Genomic DNA, 20,183 nt, shown 5'->3' with positions numbered 1-20,183 from the left:
TTGCATGTAGAGCCAGGTCGGAGATTAAAGCTGAGCAGACACGCAGATACACTTGTCTCTAACCAGGCTGAGAGACACATGAACACATGACGTCCAGGATCAATTACTACAGACAAAGCCACAGCCTGTTGACCAGATGATGAACTTTTGACTCTCTCATCTGACGTCTAGTTAGTCTAACATACAAAATCTCTCCATAATACTTAAAACCACAAAGGTAACCCTAATGAAATTTACAATTATTATTCATATAAAGTGACTTTTTCCTGGTGGAACTGATTCAAAATCCATTCCTCACTTTCAATACTGACCAGAACATGATTGAACGACACAACAACCAGTTCCTTCAGGCAATCTGACGACACAACCTGCAGTGCAGTAAACTTCACCAAGGCAGAAACATGCCCAACATCATACAAGTAGTAGTGGTACAGTATACTAGTCTGAAGGGCTGCTCCAAAATTTAAAAAGGTGCTGCCCTCTGCTGGCTGAACACAGCTAAGGATCCAACAAGGTTTTTATCACAAACCAAAATGAAGGCACATATAACAGATGCAACAAACTGCAACAATCTGAAACTGAAATAAAAAGGGACAGAGTGTCTGTGTTTTAGAATAATAAGCCATCAATCAAAATGTTTTAAATCTGGTAATTGTCGTCTTTAAGCTATTTGTTAGCAGGTTTGATTTCCACTTAATTGATTTATGGTGATGAGCAAATATAATCAACATTTTCAAAACAGACAAAATATGTGCTTTGAAATTCAAAACCTAAATAACTAAATTAAATATTATACAGCAACATTACAATATCAAATTGCACCGATTGTAGTAATTACTCGTCATTTGGTGACTTAGTAAATCCAGCAGCATTAGCCTCCTAAGCCAGCTGACCTTGACCCTGAGGGTTTTGCTGATGGAGAGTGCATTTTTCTGTGTCTACATGGACGTGTCTGGGATGAAGCGGGGGATCACAGTGTCTGGATGTTGGGGCTTGTAGGTGATTCGTCTTCGTCCCTGGTGGCCCTTGTGGTGACAGATCATTTCAGCTATTCGCACCTTCCAACCACCGGATCTGTCTGGGGCTGCTCTGTCATGCTGGGCACACAGGAGGCGGCGGATGGGGTGGAGGAACAGAGGATCCGATTTTTACATCAGGAAAGAGATCTGGATGCTTTTAAAATGTTGCCTAACCCGGGGAAAACTCAGAAAGATGGCTGTTAATTGAGGCGATAAGATCTGTTGAAATTGAAATGCGGCAAGTGGTCCAAATGTAAATTAAAGCACTTTCTGTCACTGAGCACCAAACCACTGGCATGCTCAAACAATTCAGCTTCGCAGGGGAACAAATCTCGCAGCTGGCAGCTCCGACACACTGCTGATGTGAATAATTTCTTTCATGTGTTGCTTCACTTTATCTGATTACAGAGCCTACCAATGTAGGAGGCACACACTTTATTTTCTGCTCCTCTTGTCTCCATCTGCCAAATCACAGGTTTAGGCAAAAAAAAAGAATTCTTACACTCAATACACAGCCTTAAGCGTGTAATCTGATTACAGACTGGATGTTGCCTTAGTGGTGAAAGCATCAGAAGAAGCAGATGCAATATTAAAGATGAAATCTACAATGCTGTTTTGCAGGCAGTTTGTTTATCTGACCATGTAGCTACATTACAAGATATTTTGATTTGCAAATGGGTCTGAAGTGTCAGTTCATTTGCATCTGAAAAGAGCTGAGGACACTGTGTCCTCTGCACACAGTTGGATGGACCTTTAACCAATAACCAATGAAGCGTGATGTGGCACGGTGAGATCTGATTAAACTTTTACCAACCTGCCGGTGTTTCAGCAAACACAGCTGTCTGTTCTCCAATGTCAAACACGCACCGTTTAGAAAACATGGTTGTGACGGGTCTGATCTGTTGAAGTGATTGGTTGTTTCCAGCCCAAAAGGCCTCAAACAATAAGCCGAAAGGTGCTAAAAGGTGGTAAACCTCTGAGTCAGGTGATAACGCTCCGATGACTTTCCACATCCCACACAACACTGTATTGATTAGTGCAGCTCTAAAGTATAGTACCGAGCCGTGCCAAGTCATGCCACCGTCTGTACCGGCAGCCAGCCCCGCCACTGAACTGGATGACCCCCTCGCTTTTGATTTGCACAGTGCGACATGCAGCGAGCGGGGTGATATTATTACCACCCAGCAGCTACCGGCCAACTCAAACCCCATCAGTCCTCAGGCTTCTCATTCTCATAATCACCTGCTCCAAAACAGACAAGGTTACAGTCTGATGACACTGAGCATGGAGCACCTGCCAAGGCATGAAAGCCAATACAGGATATTAAATATATTGGGCGTGTTTAGAACATGCATCGAGGCCGAGCTAAACATAGAGTCAGGTTCTGTGGCTCTAAAGAGCAACAGTGTCAGAGAGAGAGGGAGAGAGAGAGGTTGACTTCATGTGCGTCATGTTCTGTTGCGCCGTAGCTTGAATCAAAACAGCGTGACTGCTGCCATTAAAAACTCATCTGGTCTCAGTTCTGGTTGAGAGGTCGCTGAACTTCTCTGTACTTCTGTCTGTTTTTGTTTTCATCACTTTGACCAGCTTTAAATGTGAAGACCTTGGCAACGAGGTAGGACCCAAAAAAAAAAAAGAAAGAAGAAAAATCTAATACACAGCGAGGACCTACTCAGTTAAAGATATTACACATGCCCATACACACACACACACACACACACTGTAAAATGCAAAATTTGGAGCCAGCCATGAGATCACGAGAAAGACATTCTCATGGCAACACTGCAGACAAACAACCAGTGTGTGTGTGTGTGCATGTGTGTGTGTGTATTTACACATCTAGTGCAGAAAGTAAGACTAAGTGCATGTATGCTTGGCCACATTTCATGGTTGAACATCAGACTTGGCCCTTCTCCCAGACTGAAAACTGCTTCAAATGTAAAGTCCCAGTCCGCGCTCTGCTCTGTCTCCCTTTGCCCCAGAGGACACATCACCTCCACTGCACTTAAAGACTTTACATCCAGTTACCTGCATCAGTTCAGGGATCATAAGGGGATTCATTAGTTTGTTTTGTTTTTTAAATCTTATCCTGAGGCTCATCTGACAGGAAGTTTGTTTCACTGCCCCAAACAAATCTGTAAAGATGTTAATCTCTGTCAAGTACAAATACAGCAGTCTAATTTATATGGCTCAAAATAACAAGGAAATAAAGTGCGTCAGATTGGATAGAGTAAATATTTATCTTTCCTATATTGATGCCACTACACATGTATAAATCTCTGTTGCTTTACTGAGATTTACAAATAGAAACCCCCCGATGACTTTTGAAGATTTCAGTTTTTATGGCAGTGTGGCGCCCCCTGGTGATGAACACAAGCTCCTCCAGTGGTCATGCTGTTCCTGTAGCAGTTAACTTTTATTATCCTGCAACAAATGATGGCGAGTGAGCATTAATGAACAGATATCCCCCTGAAAGGCACAGTACAGTATTTCAGTGCACCTGTGAATCCAGAGTTTTTTTTTTTTTTGTCTTCCTCCAGGCGACACTAGTGAGATTTATTACCACTGGAAGATCGTCCCTCCCTGAGTGATGAGCTTATTCCATCTAATCAGATTTGGAAGTGGAACTACAGTGTTACTGAATACGATCCCTATCTGTGAAGACAGGCTTGTAGGGGAAATGTGCAACGCTGACACTGTAACAGTTTCTGGCCGGTCCGAAGATTTCCTGGGATTGCATCATCTCACATAGAGGAGGCCTTGATGTGAAAAATGTGCGGCAGTGTTCTTTTTTCACCAGACAGGCATTTTAACAGATATAGGCCCTGCAGCAGCCACTCACTGTCAAACATCCTACAGCTTTAAATAACAGTGCTGCCTATACTGTACTGAGCTGAAACATCTCTGTTTGTCTGCCTGCTGGTCTCCCAGGACTTCCTCCTCTCCTCGGCCGTTTTTTTTTTTTTTTTTAAGGAAAAGACTCGAGCGGAGGACGACTTCAGTGCTGAGGAATTCCCAAACCACTTCTCTTGTTGCTTTACAGTCCAGCAGCGCTAACGCTTGCAGGAAACATCTCCGACAGTTTTATGGCACCTCGTTCGACCTTGAGGCCCGAATGCTGATCGCTACCTGTTGCTGCGGCAACACCCGCACTGTTAGTAAACACTTAGCTCGTTTTTTTTGGCTCAATGGCGGAAACCCCTTCGGCACAGCATGCTGCTCTCTGACAGTATTTTTTTTTTTTTTTTTTGGTGCTGTTAGCTCTCCTGATGCATTTAACACTGGATAATAACACTTAAAGAGCAACAATACAAGCAGAAACACTACAACTATGTTTATAGTATTTTACTGTGGAAAAAAACATTCCTTTTCAAAAGTGTCCTTGTGTTTACTGCCACTTAATGCTATTACTGAAAACACTGCCTGCATATGATTGAAACATTCAGCTATTGTTTCATTAATGGGGTTTGAAAGCTACAGCATAGCAAACTCAGCAGTATGGAACTGTAACCATTCCTAGAAAACCCAGCACACAAACTCTTATATATTCTTATCAAGCTTATTTCAAGATGTTTTCACTCTGCTCTGCCAGATAAACCCGAACCTCCCACTGAGCCGAAAGGAAAAGTGGTGATTTTAGATCTCAGGACTTTCTGACCTCCTCTGGTTCTGTAAGTTTGTAGTTTAATCATCACTGACATTCAATCTCATGTCGCTTTCACTTCTGACGTTCTGTTTGTTTTGTTTTTTCTCCTCTTCTCGGTGCACGACCTTTACGCTTAACACGCATAATTGTGGATGTGCGTGGATGAAATGTAGATCTCGTGACATTATTCAGCAGGAATGTGTAAACAACGAAGGATGAATAATGGATTTCGTGAATAGCTAATGCAATATGAAAGCATGTGTGGCACATTTGCTGCAAAGGACAGTACAAATAAATAACAGAGAGCAGACGGCACATTAGCTAAGAATGCCTGCTAAATCAGCTTAGATATAAACTGCTTACTGCCCCAACAAAGAGTCCAACAGTGAAAACAGATATTTGATTACACAGCCCTGTACCTGGCTGTGACCTCACATCCATCACACCTGACCACATGAGAAAAACAAGACCCATCTGATGTGATTTTACTTGACCACAGCCTCAGCAGCTACCACTGTTCACAGTCACCTCCGATAATGATGCATGACTCTACACTGTTGCTTGGAGGTGATACACGCTGAGATGGAAATAAGCATTTTAAACCTGATTTGTCATACCCTCCTCTCTAAGGAAATCTGCTACCCCCCGACACATGATCAATTTTTCATGGGCCACTGACTGTGTGGGTTACGGAGCTGCAGAATAATTCACAAAATGATATGATGATGGCATAACATTTCTGGTATTTTTGCTAAAAAAAAAAAATTGGTTGTTTACCTCAAGAGATTTCATGCTAACTCACTTCATGAAGTGCCAGCTTTATACACTGCAAAAACTCAAAATCTTTCCAAGAATGTCTTCTTTCTTGTCAAAATATCTCATTTCTAGTCAAAACTAATCTCTTTCCGCTTAAAATGAGACTCATCACCTAAAAATGTACTTGTTTTTAGATAATTTTCAATTGTTTCAAACTAATTGAAGTGAAAGCACGTTTTTTGTGCTTGTAATAGAAAGAAAAACTTGCTCCACAATCAGATGTTTCTACTTTCAAGTGAAAATATGCTTGAAAGAAGTAAAAAAGTGTCTAAAAACAAGCAACTTTTTAATGAGATGAGTCTTATTTTAAGTATAATGAGATTTGTTTTAACTAGAAATGACATTTTGACTATAAATAAGACAAATATTCTTGGTGAGATATTTGGGTTTTTGCAGTGTAGTTTGATATTTTAAGAGGATTTGCTTTCTTTCTGAGTGTTAGATGAGAAGAACAAGCATTCTCTGGTCAGCTGGTAGTTAAACATATAAAAGAAACAACACAGATGCAATACTTAAAGTAATTTTCCTATAAAGCTGGTTTAAAGGTGTAAAAACTGTTCTGTCTCTACAAGTTGTTCAGACACCAAGAAAAAAAAGCTGTGTTTAGCAACACTGTGCACGTCTGAGTTTATCCACTGGGCTTTTTGAAAAGGTTGAGAAATGTTGCAGAATCTGCTCAAGCCACCGCAGAGCTGTTTGTTAATTCATCCTTGAGAGTCCAGACTGAAACCTCCAGTAGGTGATGATTTGGTGGTGCACACCGAGCTGCAGATCCTCCACAGAACACACTGCTGCTCCTCCACCGTTCCCTCCCCTCTCTTCCCTTTCTGTTCTCCTTTGATCTCGGTTTCTCTTCTCCTCCATCATGCTGACAGCGGCGTGATGTCAGCCTGCAGGAATTTACTCTGTGATTTGTGTGTGCCTGTGCAGCGGTGGGTGTGTGTACATACATGCATATGTTCTGTGCGTGTCTGTGCATTTACCACTCGCATGCCGACTGTCCACACGGGCTGCTGTTTGCGCATGTGTGTGTGTGTGTGTGTGTGTGTGTAAGTGAGAAAAGAGTGAAGAGGTATAGTTTTTGTAGCACACCTGTTTCCTCACCTTTCACCCTCTTGAGTTTAACGGCCCTCCCTCTGCATTACTTTCAGCTCACATGAGAAGTGAAGTCATCACTGAAAAGCTCTTTTTTTTTGTAGAGACAGTAAGTTTTCACTCTAAAAATATGTAGGTACTTTATGTTATATTGACAAAGTTTGGGAAATATCTGGGGAAAGATTTTTTATGTGTGTTTGTGTGTGGCGGAGGTGCGCTGCTGGTTTAGATTGTGAGTCCCAATACTCATAGAAAAGATCCACAATCATAAAGCTCCAAAATAATAAGCTTAATCGCTTTCTACAGGGTTCAGACGTGTGATAAAAATTACTCGATGGCCATTATAGACGGACTTTATGGGGTTTATGAGTTAGTGAGTGGCTGGCTGACTGGCTTAGAGTTCACTGCATAAAAACTCTCTGTATGAAAGAGCCTTTTGACCTGGTAGCTAGTTGGTGGTCCCTGCTAGACTTGTCCAAACTGCCAACTGTTTCCAGTAACAGCTTTGCTTTTGGCTTCGGACATTGTCCTCGCTGCTTAATGAGAGCACAAGGTAATGGAAGGACCCCAGGAAAGCACGGGGTGGCGGTGGGGAATTATGAATGAATAAGAAAGCGGTTTTTATTAATATTGCTAATCTCGAGCCATGTGGAAATGATGCTATGATATTATTTGTACAGATATCAATGGTGCGCAAAGAATGGTTCTGAATGTCCCTCTAGTGACGTTTGTGGTTTTAGGTGAAATGCCTCAACATCTACTGAGCAAATTTCTATGAAATCTATCTAGTTGCATCATCGCATGATTGTTTTCAACTGGAAATCTGTTTGTCTGGGCTCCGTGTTTGTAATATAATACATAATACTAATTAGCATGTGTAAACGTGCTACACAAAGGTTTCTCTGGCTGTACGAGTGTGGTTGTGTGTCCGCTGATCCTCTAGAAAGGCTCCTCGCTGTGCACACATGTTAAACATCCATATCTAAACGTTTACATACTGGCCATGAAAAGTCATTGAGACTCTTGAACAAAAAAAAAAAGCTAATTCATTAATTCTCCCTGTGCGTGTAATTGTTCTTGTGCTGAAATGATTCCTTTCAGTGTGTTTCCTTTATTGCCAAAAGCAAACTAAGCAGCCAAGTCCATTGCGTAAGATGTGAGCACCTGTTAATCATAACATCACCTTCTGGCACAGATCCTGCTCACAAAATGAAAAATTATTGGACTATATTCAAGTTGCTCTGACAAAAAAAAAAAACGCCTGACACTGACTGGATGGGATTAGTAAGAGGACAAAGCATGGATAAGTCATCTCTGGGCAGTTTTACACATGTCACACACCCGTTCAATCATGCTGTTATTGTCAATTACTACTTTAGCAGATGGAAATCATGATGTATTATGACTGCCTTAGAGGCACAGGTACAAACACAGCAACTGACAATTGTGTAATACGGTGACTTCATTTCAAACACGGATGTTTATATGAGATTTTATGATTTCAGAAGACGTCTCTACCTGGATTCATTCAAGCAGACATTAATTGAATCTGTTAAAAATGTCTGACAGGGTTATTCCAGGTCTCCTGTCACAGGCGGCGGCCAATTAAGGTCGGTTAGTTTTCACACCTGACGATGTGGACAACACAGCACGGTCATGGAGAAAGTATGTGCACACAGCGTACACAAGTATTTTAAGAGCCAATGTTTTTCGGGCCGAAAGGAAATTTCCAAATAGCCTCTTTCTTTTTTTTTTACACTGATTTAATTTGGCACCAACACCATCGTCTATTTACACCCTGTGTTTATTTAGATTTAGACTGTGTTGCTGTAAAACTGACAGCAGGTGATGGGATTTTGAGTCTTAACACTGGGATTAACTCTGGTTTTAGCATATCTGCTGGAGGTGAATCAGACTCACATTTAAAATGTTTATTTTGGAGATAAATCTGCAAGAGCTTGATATTCAAAGGTCATTATGTTCATCTAACAATTTCATCACATTAAGTGTCTTTTCGAGCGGACTGATCTCATTCAAATCTTCTAAGGATGAATCCCTGAATGGAATGAGTATTTGTATAATGAAAGAAATGTGTTGTGAGCAGTGTAACTACAGTTCAACAGATTATTTTCACATCAGCCTGTGAACACAAATCAGCACAGTTCTGGACGGCTCTTTTGGACATTCACTCACCATTCCAGCGTTTCCAATTTTGACTGCGTTTGGTCCAAGTTTCCAGCAACCAATAATGCACTTCACAAAAATCAGGACCATCACTCACCCGAGATACAACGCTGATCTCAAAGCTCATTTATTCAACTCCCACCACGATAGTAAGGGACTGATTTGGAGATACATCAGATCCAATGTGAAGCTTTTTTCCCGTCCCCTCAGTGACCCTTTTTATGAACTATGTGATATATTTCTGATCCATCTTGGAGATTTTGCAGATATGTGATACTTGCACATGTAGGAATCCCAGCGGGGCCGCGTTACATGTCTGTGACCCTCAGATATGTTGCGCAATCTCAGCTTAAATCTGTATTCTCAACCTCTTAAAGCATGTGTGTGTTAGAGTGGACATCTGTGTGCCTGTTGCATCATGGGTTTGTAAATTCAACAAGTCTGTAGTTGTGCATTAGCTGAGTGTAATCAGAGTCGCTTGTGTATCTATAATCAGCTCGTCATTAGAAAGGCACTGATGAGTCTCTGGGTAAGATTAAACACAAACTGTAATGTTTCCTTCACGTACTGTGCAGAAAGACATGCACATAAGCTACTTTTGCACCAACACACACACACACACACACACTTACACATACACATTTTGAGCGGTTGTGTCTATCGCCTGTAGCCCAGATCTGTGAGTAAGTCGATGTGGAGTCTGTCTTAGACTGCAGGGAATTACCTCAGCCCTGAATCATGTGGCGCCTTGCCTAGAGTGTGCACAATGCAATCACCCAGCCATCTTTCTTACTCATAAACTGTCAGAGGGCCTCACACAGAGGCTGGACACACACTGGAGGGGTGTCGAACACATTGTTTCTAAGCTCCAATTAGGCCGCAGTCTCGGGCAAATCCAGTCGGCGTGGTGTGATTTTCATTTTATGTCTCAATGGCAAATATTAGTTTACAGTTCTAACCTTGTTTTCCTTGTTTTACCAGCAAAATATGAAAAGTTTTCATTTCAGCATTCAGGGGAAACATCCCACAGTTACAGTTTCATTGATTTTAACTGATGCATAAACATAAGCTGAATTTGGCTAAATTTGAACCACATTGTATATTGTTGGGTTGCTTCATAGATTTAAACTCCTTGGTTTATTGTATTTTATTTGGGATGTAAAATCTTAATTTGCTTAATAACTGTCAATAGGGTAAAGTAAAAAATACAAGATACTGTATAGACAGATATTGTGGCATAGAGAAATATTTAAGGATCAAAAGTTTATCGGTTGTTTCAGTTTTTAAGGTAATTTATCCTTTGAGATTTATTCTCTGTTGTATCTCTTAAAGCACAAGAGCAGATGACGGTTCACACGATCATCCTCTTCTAAGCTCCCAGAAATGTCATCATTTTAATCAGGAATACACTTTTGCAATTGACATCATTTTTTTTGTGTTGCTCAGTTACAACGACCAAATAGAAGTTGTTGCGAAACAGAGTTTTTAGCTGGAACAGCAACTCTCCAGCTCAATTAGTTGTGAGCGTTTTGATGTGAGTGGAGCTGGATGGATGATGATGTAATGCCTTTGGGCAGATTATTCTCTCTTACATCAAACGCTGAGAAATGAGTCCCAGCACGCTTTTGTTTTAGCTCTGCTTCGCCGTTTTGGATATATTTACTTTAGCTGAACATAATGCTGAATAAATAATAAATGACTTGGCACAGGAGCGCACAGGTTCTTTTCTGTCTCTGAGTTTTGCAACTTACGACATTCATCAATTTATCATCAATTGATTAATCGTTGACAGTGAGTTAGTGAATGGCCCATTCATAGACCAGATGTTACAAAGACACACTGTATACTCCAAACAGACATTGGTACGTAACCATGATGCTTTTATTCATGGCTCACTAAGTCATCTGTTACCCCTTTTTCCAACCACTCTCCAAGCCCAAACACATCAGACCACCTATCAACATCTGTAAAATAGACAAAGTAGGTACACAAGACGACCACAGAGCTGCAGCGCCTAAATCCTCTGGCAGACTGACCTGGCTGCCTTTTTTAAGAAGAAGAAGAAAAAAAAAAAACAGAGTCACGCTGTGGGGGAATTAATCAGCCATGAATGACGGTCTGCAGCTTCGGGTAATTCGTTGCGACAGGACTGAAGGTCCAAGAAAGTTCTCGCACCGTCCAAGAATTTGTGGCATAACCGTGGGACGACGTGGTGATGATGACTCTATTCCGCTGAGTGACTAATAATAATATGGAAGGCGATGACGACATGCCGCTGAGCTGCGTAGATGACAAATGTGGAGCTGGATGCGGGATGCAGGTCTAGTTTACGGCCTACTTACAGTATGATGACAGAACAGGTTATATCTGTATCGCCTGACGTGCAATATACAGAAATCATGTATGGACACGATCACGGTCAAGGACGATGACGAGAAAGTCCAAACTTAAAAATAGGTCCTGTTTGGTGGAGAGTTTCTTTTTTCTCTGGCACTGGCTGATGTTTAGGTTTTTGTTCAAAGGCTGTCTGAAATATGTCGAATATTAATGAGTGAAAGTGGCATCCATGCAGAGTAATGGATAAATCTTGTGGCCACACGATGGAAAATAAAACATTTCTTCAGCGTTGGAACTAACCGAACATCACAGATTGATTGCATCTGACTTTTTAAAAGCATTTTGTTTTGTTAAAGTCCTTCAAAGTGAAAGTCAAGGATCTAAATTTGGCACATTATGTAGTTTTTTGTGATTTAATGCAAAGATAAACAAAAAATATGCATGCAGGACAAAAAAAAAAAGACATCCTCATCCTTTCATCTTCCTTTCTCTCAACAGGTAGATCATGCGATCCCGCAGCAACAGTCTGGAGGACGTAACCAAGGCAGTGCAGCAGCAGCAGCAACCTGCCGACACACGCAAGCGGTCAGCGGAGCGAGAGGAGCCGTCAGGAAGGGCAGAGCGCCGCAGCCGACACCGTGAGCCGCCGGATGACACCGGCACCATTCAGAGGAATAACAAGAGCACCAAGAACAGCAGCGGCAGCAGCAGCAGCAGCAGCGGCACTGCAGGGAGCAGCGGCGCCAGCGGGGCCACGAAGGCCGGCCGCAGGGAGAAGGGCAGGGACCTTTCCCGGGATGACCTCGTCTTCCTGCTGAGCTTGCTGGAGGGAGAGCTGCAGGTAATCGAACTGTAGGGTTTTTCAGAGGCGTGAGCAAACTTGGACTTAGCCCTGGGAACATTTAATCAGCGGAGCAGCAGACAGGCCTGCAGACATGGCACCGACCCCAGTCGGACATAGAGTCAGACACGGTGACTCAGTGGGCACTCAAGATGGACTAAAACCCGGTGTTAATGGACAGCTAACAGCTGAGGAGACTTCCTGTGATTCTGGATCCAGGAATCCCCTGGCAGAGCTCTTGTATGATATCAACAAGGCCTCGCTGCTCAAGTCAGAGGCGCCTGACTCAGTACAAGGTTTATTGTAGGACAATTTACCAAACTACAAAAGAGAAATTAAGTTTAGAAAGGTCTCTCTGACAAACATCCCATCAGCTAAGACACTGTTTTCCATCCCTTTGTCTTTTATTAAATAGATTTAGTCACTTTAACATTCATATCACATGGATTTAGTTTGGAGAGATGACTCACTACGTTTTATATAATTGGTGACTGTAAATATACAAAAGATCAGCCTCGCATCAATGTGTAATCATCTTTATGTGCTCCTTTTCTCCCACAGACAGTTCATACAAAGAACTAGTAACTGCAGATGTATTTCTTTGGGAGTTAAATAGTGAAAAAGGAAAGAACAAAGACAAAAAATTGCACCTTCCTCAGGCTGATTTTGATCTATGTAAAAAAAAGACTGATGAGAGAATGACTTGCTGCCACCTGGATCTATTTTTCAAACATACATTTTACATTTCAGAAAGTCAAATCTAACTGAATCCACCTTTGTGTCCAATTACAGGCCAGAGATGAGGTGATCACGGTGCTGAAGGCAGAGAAGATCGACCTGGCCCTGCTGGAGGCCAAATATGGTTTTGTCACGCCACAGAAGGTTCTCCAGGCTCTGCAGCGAGACGCCATCCAGGGCAAATCTGAAGAGCTTGAGGAGGACATCTATGAGAAGCCCATGGTGGAGGTCATAGCAGCTAAAAACTACTGTATTTGATCTAAAAATCCCCCTCTATGTCTGTAAATGACTAAAGATGTGACAGAGGTTTCTCTTCATCTTCCCTCCACAGCTGGACAAGTTGGTGGAGAAGCAGAGGGAGACGTACAGACGGATGCTGGAGCAGCTGCTGATGGTGGAGCAGTCGCACAAACAGGCTCTGTTCAAGCTGCAGGACGAGAAGAGGAACCACGGAGACTTCATGAAGAAGAGCGACGAGTTCACCAACCTGCTGGAGCAGGAGCGCGAGAGGTCAGTCGACTCGGTGTGGACACATTATGGTCACTGAGGAAAACCGCCGCTCTTCTAATTCTAATATAAGAAGAAAAACAAAACATAATAAGCTTCAGCTTGCTTCAGCCCTGCGGTGTGTAAATGCATCTCTGCTGGTTTCCTTGGGGAGATTCTGTGACATATGATTGAGAGCAATTATGGAAAATCTCATTTTGGTTGCAGGGGAGAACCGACGCTTTCTAGACTCTAATATTTCATTTAAATGGTAATTTTTTCAGGCCCTTCTGTTAAATTAAAGCAAATTATATGTGCCAACCTCCTGTTGTTTATAAGACAGACTCAATGAGCTCTGGAAATGAGGGTGTCAATGCAGATTAGGCTGTTTGAATCCTGTTTTTCAGAGCTGTATTTTCCTCCTGGGTTGAACTTTTGTATTAGACTTCCAACCACAGTGACATGCACCGCGCGCGCTCCATTAAGATCCAACAGTAAAAGCACAACTACATAAAGTGACATTCAAGTGACAACACCACCGCACGCTTCAAAGTCCACACATGAATTCGGCCGCTAAATGCAGTATCAAACTGAGCCTGAAAATGACAGCTGATGCAGCGTTCTTATTTTAGCCTGATCTGTCATCTCTAATTGCCTCACTGTCCCTGCGGTGGGAGCGTCTTTACGAGTCAATGTCAGCATGTTCTTCAGAGTTAGAGGGCCTCTTGAGCCGTGTCAGCAAACCAGAGTGGAAGTAGAGCCATCGGATTTTTCTCTTTTCCCACGACCTTGTGCTGGAGGATGAGGACAGCGGCCTCTGAGTAACACAGAGACTCGAGTGCCTTGCTCGAGAGCAGTTTGTCAGCTACTTAAACAGCGGTCCAACTCTGCCACTCAGTGCTGCCAGCTCCTACATGTCTGTAATATTAGCGTGAAATCAAAGTGGTCATCGGGATTACAAGGGAAAATCCACCCTTAAGAATTCCATTATTGTTTTTCCCATGACCACGAGTGGGTCCTTTACTTTTATTATCACCTTTTATTGAACAGCTCTGCACAAACCTGGAGCGAGAGCGAGAGTTTTTACTGGAGATGATCCAGCGACACCGAGTGGGAGGCAAGGCTTCTTTTCATCGACAGATAATTTAGGTCTGAGCTTAAATACACAAATATGCTTTACATTTACAGCTGGGCTTTATGGTAGCACAGCGGATATTTGGGAAGCAGAGAGCAAAACCATATCCCTGGAAAACTACCACATAGCATAGCAGTGGCAGTGAAGGTCAGAGGAAGCAGCTCATTATGAAGGACACTTGAAGATCAGGTGTTTCATAATGCTCTATGATGTGATGATTCTCTAAACTGTCCTAGTCCATATAAAATATATTAGGGTTGCTTGAATTTTGACTTTTGCTGGCACTTTTTTCTATTTCTCTGTCCTAAACCACCATTGTAAAGCATTAGGCTGTAGAAGCTGGAACTGCTGTATGAAAATATGAAATACAACCATGCCTGATACATTTAGGACCCCTGAAAACAGACTAATGCGTGCTGTGTCTCTTTGTGCAGCAAATTGCAAACAGCTTCATCACAACAGTAATTCCATCTGTGTTGCGTTATGAGGCATTATACTGCAAATGTGCCGGATTACGAGACATTACAACCATTTTGGATTACTGTACGGGCATGTCGCAGGAGTCTTAACGCCCCGGATGGTGAAACCATGATCCATAAAATGTTGTAATGCGAGATGAACCTGGGTTGAATTATTTAGAAGTGCTGTTTGACTTTGCCAAGAGTCAAGACAGAGAGGAAACACGTCCCACTGATTTCTTCTATAAATGTCACATAGAGAGCAGTCACTGGGCAGCACTGTTTACTGCTTCCTCAGCAATATCACATATCAAACACACACAGGGTATGCGCACTAAGCCTCACACACAGTTACATGCACAATCAGCAATTAACTCCACAAAGGAAACACAGCTGGAGGTCGGCCCCCTGACCTATTTGGGACAATCACATCATGGCACTTCAGCCGCAGCAGAGTGTTTGAGTTGGAGCAGACGGGCCGAGTGACGACGGTCTGCGCTTTGTCACCGAGCATGTCAGGAAGAACAGGCTGCCATGAAAAATAGGCCCGAGTCCAGGCTCGAGCTAATTACCGCGTGAGAAAAGGCAAAAGATTTATACGAGTGAAGAGAAAAAAAAGAAAAGACGGCAAAAAAGAAAAACTAACCCAATGGCTCTGAGAAGCATCAATCACACTGCATGTTCAACGAGATGCCAGATTACCATGGAAATAGTTGATGAGGGTGTATTTTTTCAGTCTTGGGTTCGCCACTGGACTTCAGGGCGAGTGCGTGTACGTACTGTAGAAGCGAGTAAAAAATGTGTGTGGGGCGGCGTTCGACATCTGCTGTTGTCATCTGTCTTGTTTATGTAGCTGAGTGCTCTGCGTGTGTGAAGTTATTAGGTAAATGTGTGTGTTCGGAGGTGTCCTCTTACCTCATTCCCTGCCTGAGCTGTTTGTCCAGACAATCCTCACATGAGACATTATATTTTTCAGTGACGCCACATGGATAATTATGAGCTATGCTATATAATATGGCCCTGCTGTGCTGTGGATGAGGGCTCAGCTCTTTTTGCTTTATAAACTTATCTGAAACTGAACAATAGTTGCTTATCCTGGATATTTGTTATACCTCTGTCAACAACAATGTGCTGCACAGACCTGAATGTCAGGCCAGCTGATTGGTTTAGGGATTATGTGTGGGACTGTTTCTTGGCTGGGTCACAGGCTTCCTGCTGTTTTCTTGTCAGAAACCAGCTGACACTTCAGGAACTCAGCGTGCCCCGGCCAAAAATAACACCTAGTCTGTGTTAAGTTTTAACACTTAACACACAGTGTCCAATATAAGGTGTTAATTATTTAGATTTTTATTTAGAGGCGCTGCCTGGAAGGCTTTGGACAGAGCCGTGCTGCCAGCGATGTCTCTGACACTGGAACTGAACTGGACTCACGTTGAAATCAAATAAACTAAAACTCTCTGGCAAGTCAATAAAAAGTGAGGATGTACTCTGTGCTGTTACAACATCCCGTGCTGATCACAGGAAGATATATTTCTACCATATAACAGTCCGCTGAGCCTCTGAAGATGTTGAGGTAGACATGTCATCGAGCACAGGGAAACAGTGAATCCCTGGGGATCTTGAGTAAACGACATTTTAGTCCGTCGCCCAAGCGCAAAACCCAGAGTTTGCTCAGCAGCTTCTGTTCTGCTCTGCACTGTTTCCAAAACATTATTACAGAGGGATAGAAAAATGGAAAACCCTTACAAAGCTTCGACTTCTACAAGCAAAAAAGCCACTTATCACTTGAAACAGAGGGCTTGACATGTACATGTACAGTCAGAGAGGCACCACGTCCAATCCATTGTTGTGTGATGCATTTTAGCTGCATGTAATCATTTCCGTTTACTGGGCCGTGGAGTTGTGATCGCATCCCATAACGTGCAGCAGAGTTTGGGAATGGACTGAATCTTTATTCCCTTCTGTCTTGCTCTAAACGCGCACACTACACTTTTACAAACTCCCGATCTCCTGCTGCCTTTTATTATTTTGATCTTTTTTCATAGCAGGAAGCCTCTGACTGCTGACTGACCTCCTCCCTGGAAGTCCTAAAAAGCATGTAAATCTGGGCCGGGGGGGGGGGGGGGGGCTGGAGGGGCTGGGGGGGATGAACCTGGTTCCCCTCTGATTAATCGTCGATCAAGCGGCCCGTCCGTGAGTGATGACCTCATCGCGCGTCGGGTACTGCAGGAGCAGCAGGGGTGTGAGAGCGAGCGCGGCATCCTAACCATCAACAGATGTTACTTTAAACATGACTTCAGCTCACAGATACACACACACACACAGAGCTAACAGCTTCGCCACAGCAGGCCTTTTTGCTCGCCTTTGTTCTTTTGTAAGGAACTGAAGGGCAGGGAGCGAATTTTATAGCCGTGTGTATCCTTTGGTTTCATGCATCGCGTAAAAAAACTTAAATCCTGGCTCGTGTTTGGAGCAAACTGTAAGAATACATCTGAACGCAGTATGGAAATACAGTATATCCATCTATCTATATACCATCTTTACACCAGACGACCTCACATATGACTGAAACACAAGCCCTGAATGCCGACGACTTTTATGATGTAATGTCATGTTTACCAAGCCAGCTGGTCTGGGATCATTTTATACCGAATGCAGAAGAAAGGCAGAGCGTCGAGTGTTAGCGAGTCCAGGTTTTTGTTGGATGAAATTCTCACTTTTCTGCTGTTTAGCTGGGTTTTTCATTATGTTTTTAATATTCTAATGTTTCTTTTCGTGGGCCGTCAAGTGTATGAACCTGGAGCCAGAGTTGGATTTGGCTGCTATTCATCACAAACACTGCAGCCAAGGCACAAACAGAAAAAAGGCATTAGAAGAGGTGTGAATGAATTTGAAACTTAAACTAAAACACTTACACTTTGTTTCCAATACTCTACTTTGGCCTATTAAAGGGACATTAACAAGACAACAACGTCAACTACAGCTTCCACCTGATAATGCATATTTTTTTCTCTGGTTTTTATTCTTAGGCAGAACATGTGTGCATCACTGGAATCAGATGTCAAGTGTTTACGTCCTTTAATTGCAGCAACATTTCAACACACATTATTTACTGTAGATGTGTGTACTTTCCCATGAGAATCCTGAAACTGTAATTTTCTGTATTGTGTTAGTCACAATGGATCCCGGGCCTTTATGAGGAAGCTTTGGAAACAAAGCTGCACGAGTGGAAAACAGCACGACACGATATGCGAAAAAAACTGTGCATGTAAAAGTGTGTTGATGTATTTTCCGTGCACTGTGCGTGACGATCTCCGAGTCTGAGCCGTTTCATACAGATAAAAAAAAACAACACAGTAGCTGCAAACGTGACACTGTGTGACCCTGATCTTAATGATTTGCAGGATGCACGGTATAGCTACATTCATGCCATCTGGTTGACTTAACTGCAGCGGTGGTGACATCACTCATGTGGATCTGATCGGGAACATTCTTCAGTGATGCCCTCATCATCGCCGAGATGCTTATTATCCAGACCTGCCCTGTTCTTTGAAAAAGGAACGCAGCGGTTTGACTTTTTTTTTTTTTTTTTTTACGATCTGGGATTTTTTGGTTATTAATGATCACGTTCCTGCCTCTGCAAGTTCACCTGAGAGGCAGGTTGTGAACTTTGCAGTGTTTTTGTACAAATGACAGCATGTTTTAGGAAGTTGTCGAGCAGCTGTTGCGCTGTATGTTCACATATTCCACTGCGTGCATGAGCAGGATCTGTCTACACCTTTTCCTTATTAAGATATTATCAGTGCTCCTACGGTAAAACTGTTGCTGAGGAGACTGAGAGCTGCCTCATTCATCAACCGAAGCCGACGTGTGATCGCTGAGCTCTTAGCGAAGGCCGTTACGTCTTTCCTGCCTCTGAGGACACCTGTACTCATCCCAAACAGCTTCCTGCATATTACACATTCCTGCTTAAAGCCAGATGGAGCTTTTTGATGTGATAAATGAGAGGATGAGATATGAGTTGAGATATTCTGGGAAAAAAACCCATGATATCTTGTTTATGATAGGCTGGTACTGGCAAGTACACATCTGTAGAGTGTGTGTGATTTTTTTAAAGCCGTGTGTCAAACATTTCCTTTTATGGGAGGGAAAGCGATTCCTCAAAATGACTACTGGACAGTATATGACGTGATTCAAATATTTGCTGTTGTACTCTTTGAAGCGGCGCTAGCGAGCTCCCATGTTGAGGTCAGGAATCACACAAATACGACACATTCAGCGACACCCTCTAAACACACATATGACATGCAGCCACCTCTTTACAGTCTTTCAAAACACATTCTGCCCCGTCTCCGCGCACGTCACCACATCGCTGGGCTTCATTTCCTCGAAAATCAAGAGCAAATGGGTTTAAGCTTGAGAGTTCTCAGCACTTTGCTTGGTAAAACTTTATGGGATGTCTTCCACCCTCGTCGACAAATCGCCACTCAAACAGTGACTACATGTCGGATTAAATCCAGACAGAGAAGAACAGTACAAGAGCCAATAAAGACTGAGAACTCACTGCAATACAACAATAATGTAGTTTCTATCACTGAATCAAGTCTCATTCAAAAATATATTATAACCAGAGACAAGCAGATGATGCCATAGAAGATAAACTAGAAGGAGGTGAGTCCAAACCTCCCTGTATGATCTCCTGCATCACACACCACCTTGGTTGTGTATCTAGATGCTGGTCACTATCACTCCCACATCGTAGGAAAAAGTGAGCAGCTACTGACCTAATTTGGGCTGGTCAGCCAACACTCCCTGTTCTGTTTTGGCCAGATAGCAAACAGATTGCTCCACAGTCTCCTCGACCTCAGGCTCATTTGTCTGAAACTACTGTAACAAGGTTGATGGTATTAAGACAAGGGAACGTAGCCTCCTTTGCTTTGACTTAACCTTAAAAGCTGTGGAGTTGCACAACGTTATCTATAAACTGCAGTACACTGACTTCTTCTGAAGAGTGATTTATTTGGATAATAATGTTTTGCTCAGTCTAAGATCAATTTTATGAGTGAAAAATCTTATACTGATAATAAATCTTGCATCTGAGATAAAGTAAAACAGCCCCTGCATTTTCATGTTTTGTCTGAATTTATGTGGAGAAAACTGATGGGACTTTCATGTTGTCAGCGCTGCCCAGTGTAAATACACTAAATTTGCATTATCAGAGGAGTTAATACTGCTCAATTATTCTCTAAAAACAAGTGGAACAAATGAGCTCATACTGTAGGTTTGAAAGAAAAAGGCAAGACAAGCGGTGGTTGTGGACTGACGTCAGTTCCTTCTGATATAACTACAACAAATGAGCTGTTAAGTGGCTTATTTTGTCCTAGTTTGCGCCCTGGTGTGCAAACAAAGCAAATGCTGGTTGTTTTCC

At 42.6% G+C, this 20,183-nt stretch overlaps 1 protein-coding gene across 3 annotated transcripts in view; it reads left to right on the top strand.

Annotated features, from left to right (window-relative positions):
- Positions 1-20,183, top strand: part of filip1l (filamin A interacting protein 1-like) — a 58,071-nt gene that overhangs the window by 8,477 nt on the left and 29,411 nt on the right. For 2 of the 3 annotated variants that reach the window (XM_083990086.1, XM_083990088.1), the window contains exons 2-4: positions 11,596-11,938; positions 12,731-12,904; positions 13,008-13,186. In XM_083990086.1, the coding sequence (XP_083846212.1) occupies positions 11,603-11,938; positions 12,731-12,904; positions 13,008-13,186 (689 nt within the window). In that variant the 5' untranslated portion in view covers positions 11,596-11,602. Of the gene's footprint in view, positions 1-2,538; positions 2,635-11,595; positions 11,939-12,730; positions 12,905-13,007; positions 13,187-20,183 lie in introns of those variants that run through there. The other variant, XM_083990087.1, reaches the window with a different exon arrangement.

Source organism: Trachurus trachurus (assembly GCF_905171665.1).
Source record: "Trachurus trachurus genome assembly, chromosome: 2".
In the NCBI taxonomy this organism is placed as follows: Eukaryota; Metazoa; Chordata; class Actinopteri; order Carangiformes; family Carangidae; genus Trachurus; species Trachurus trachurus.
This window is presented reverse-complemented; position numbering and strand designations above follow the sequence as displayed.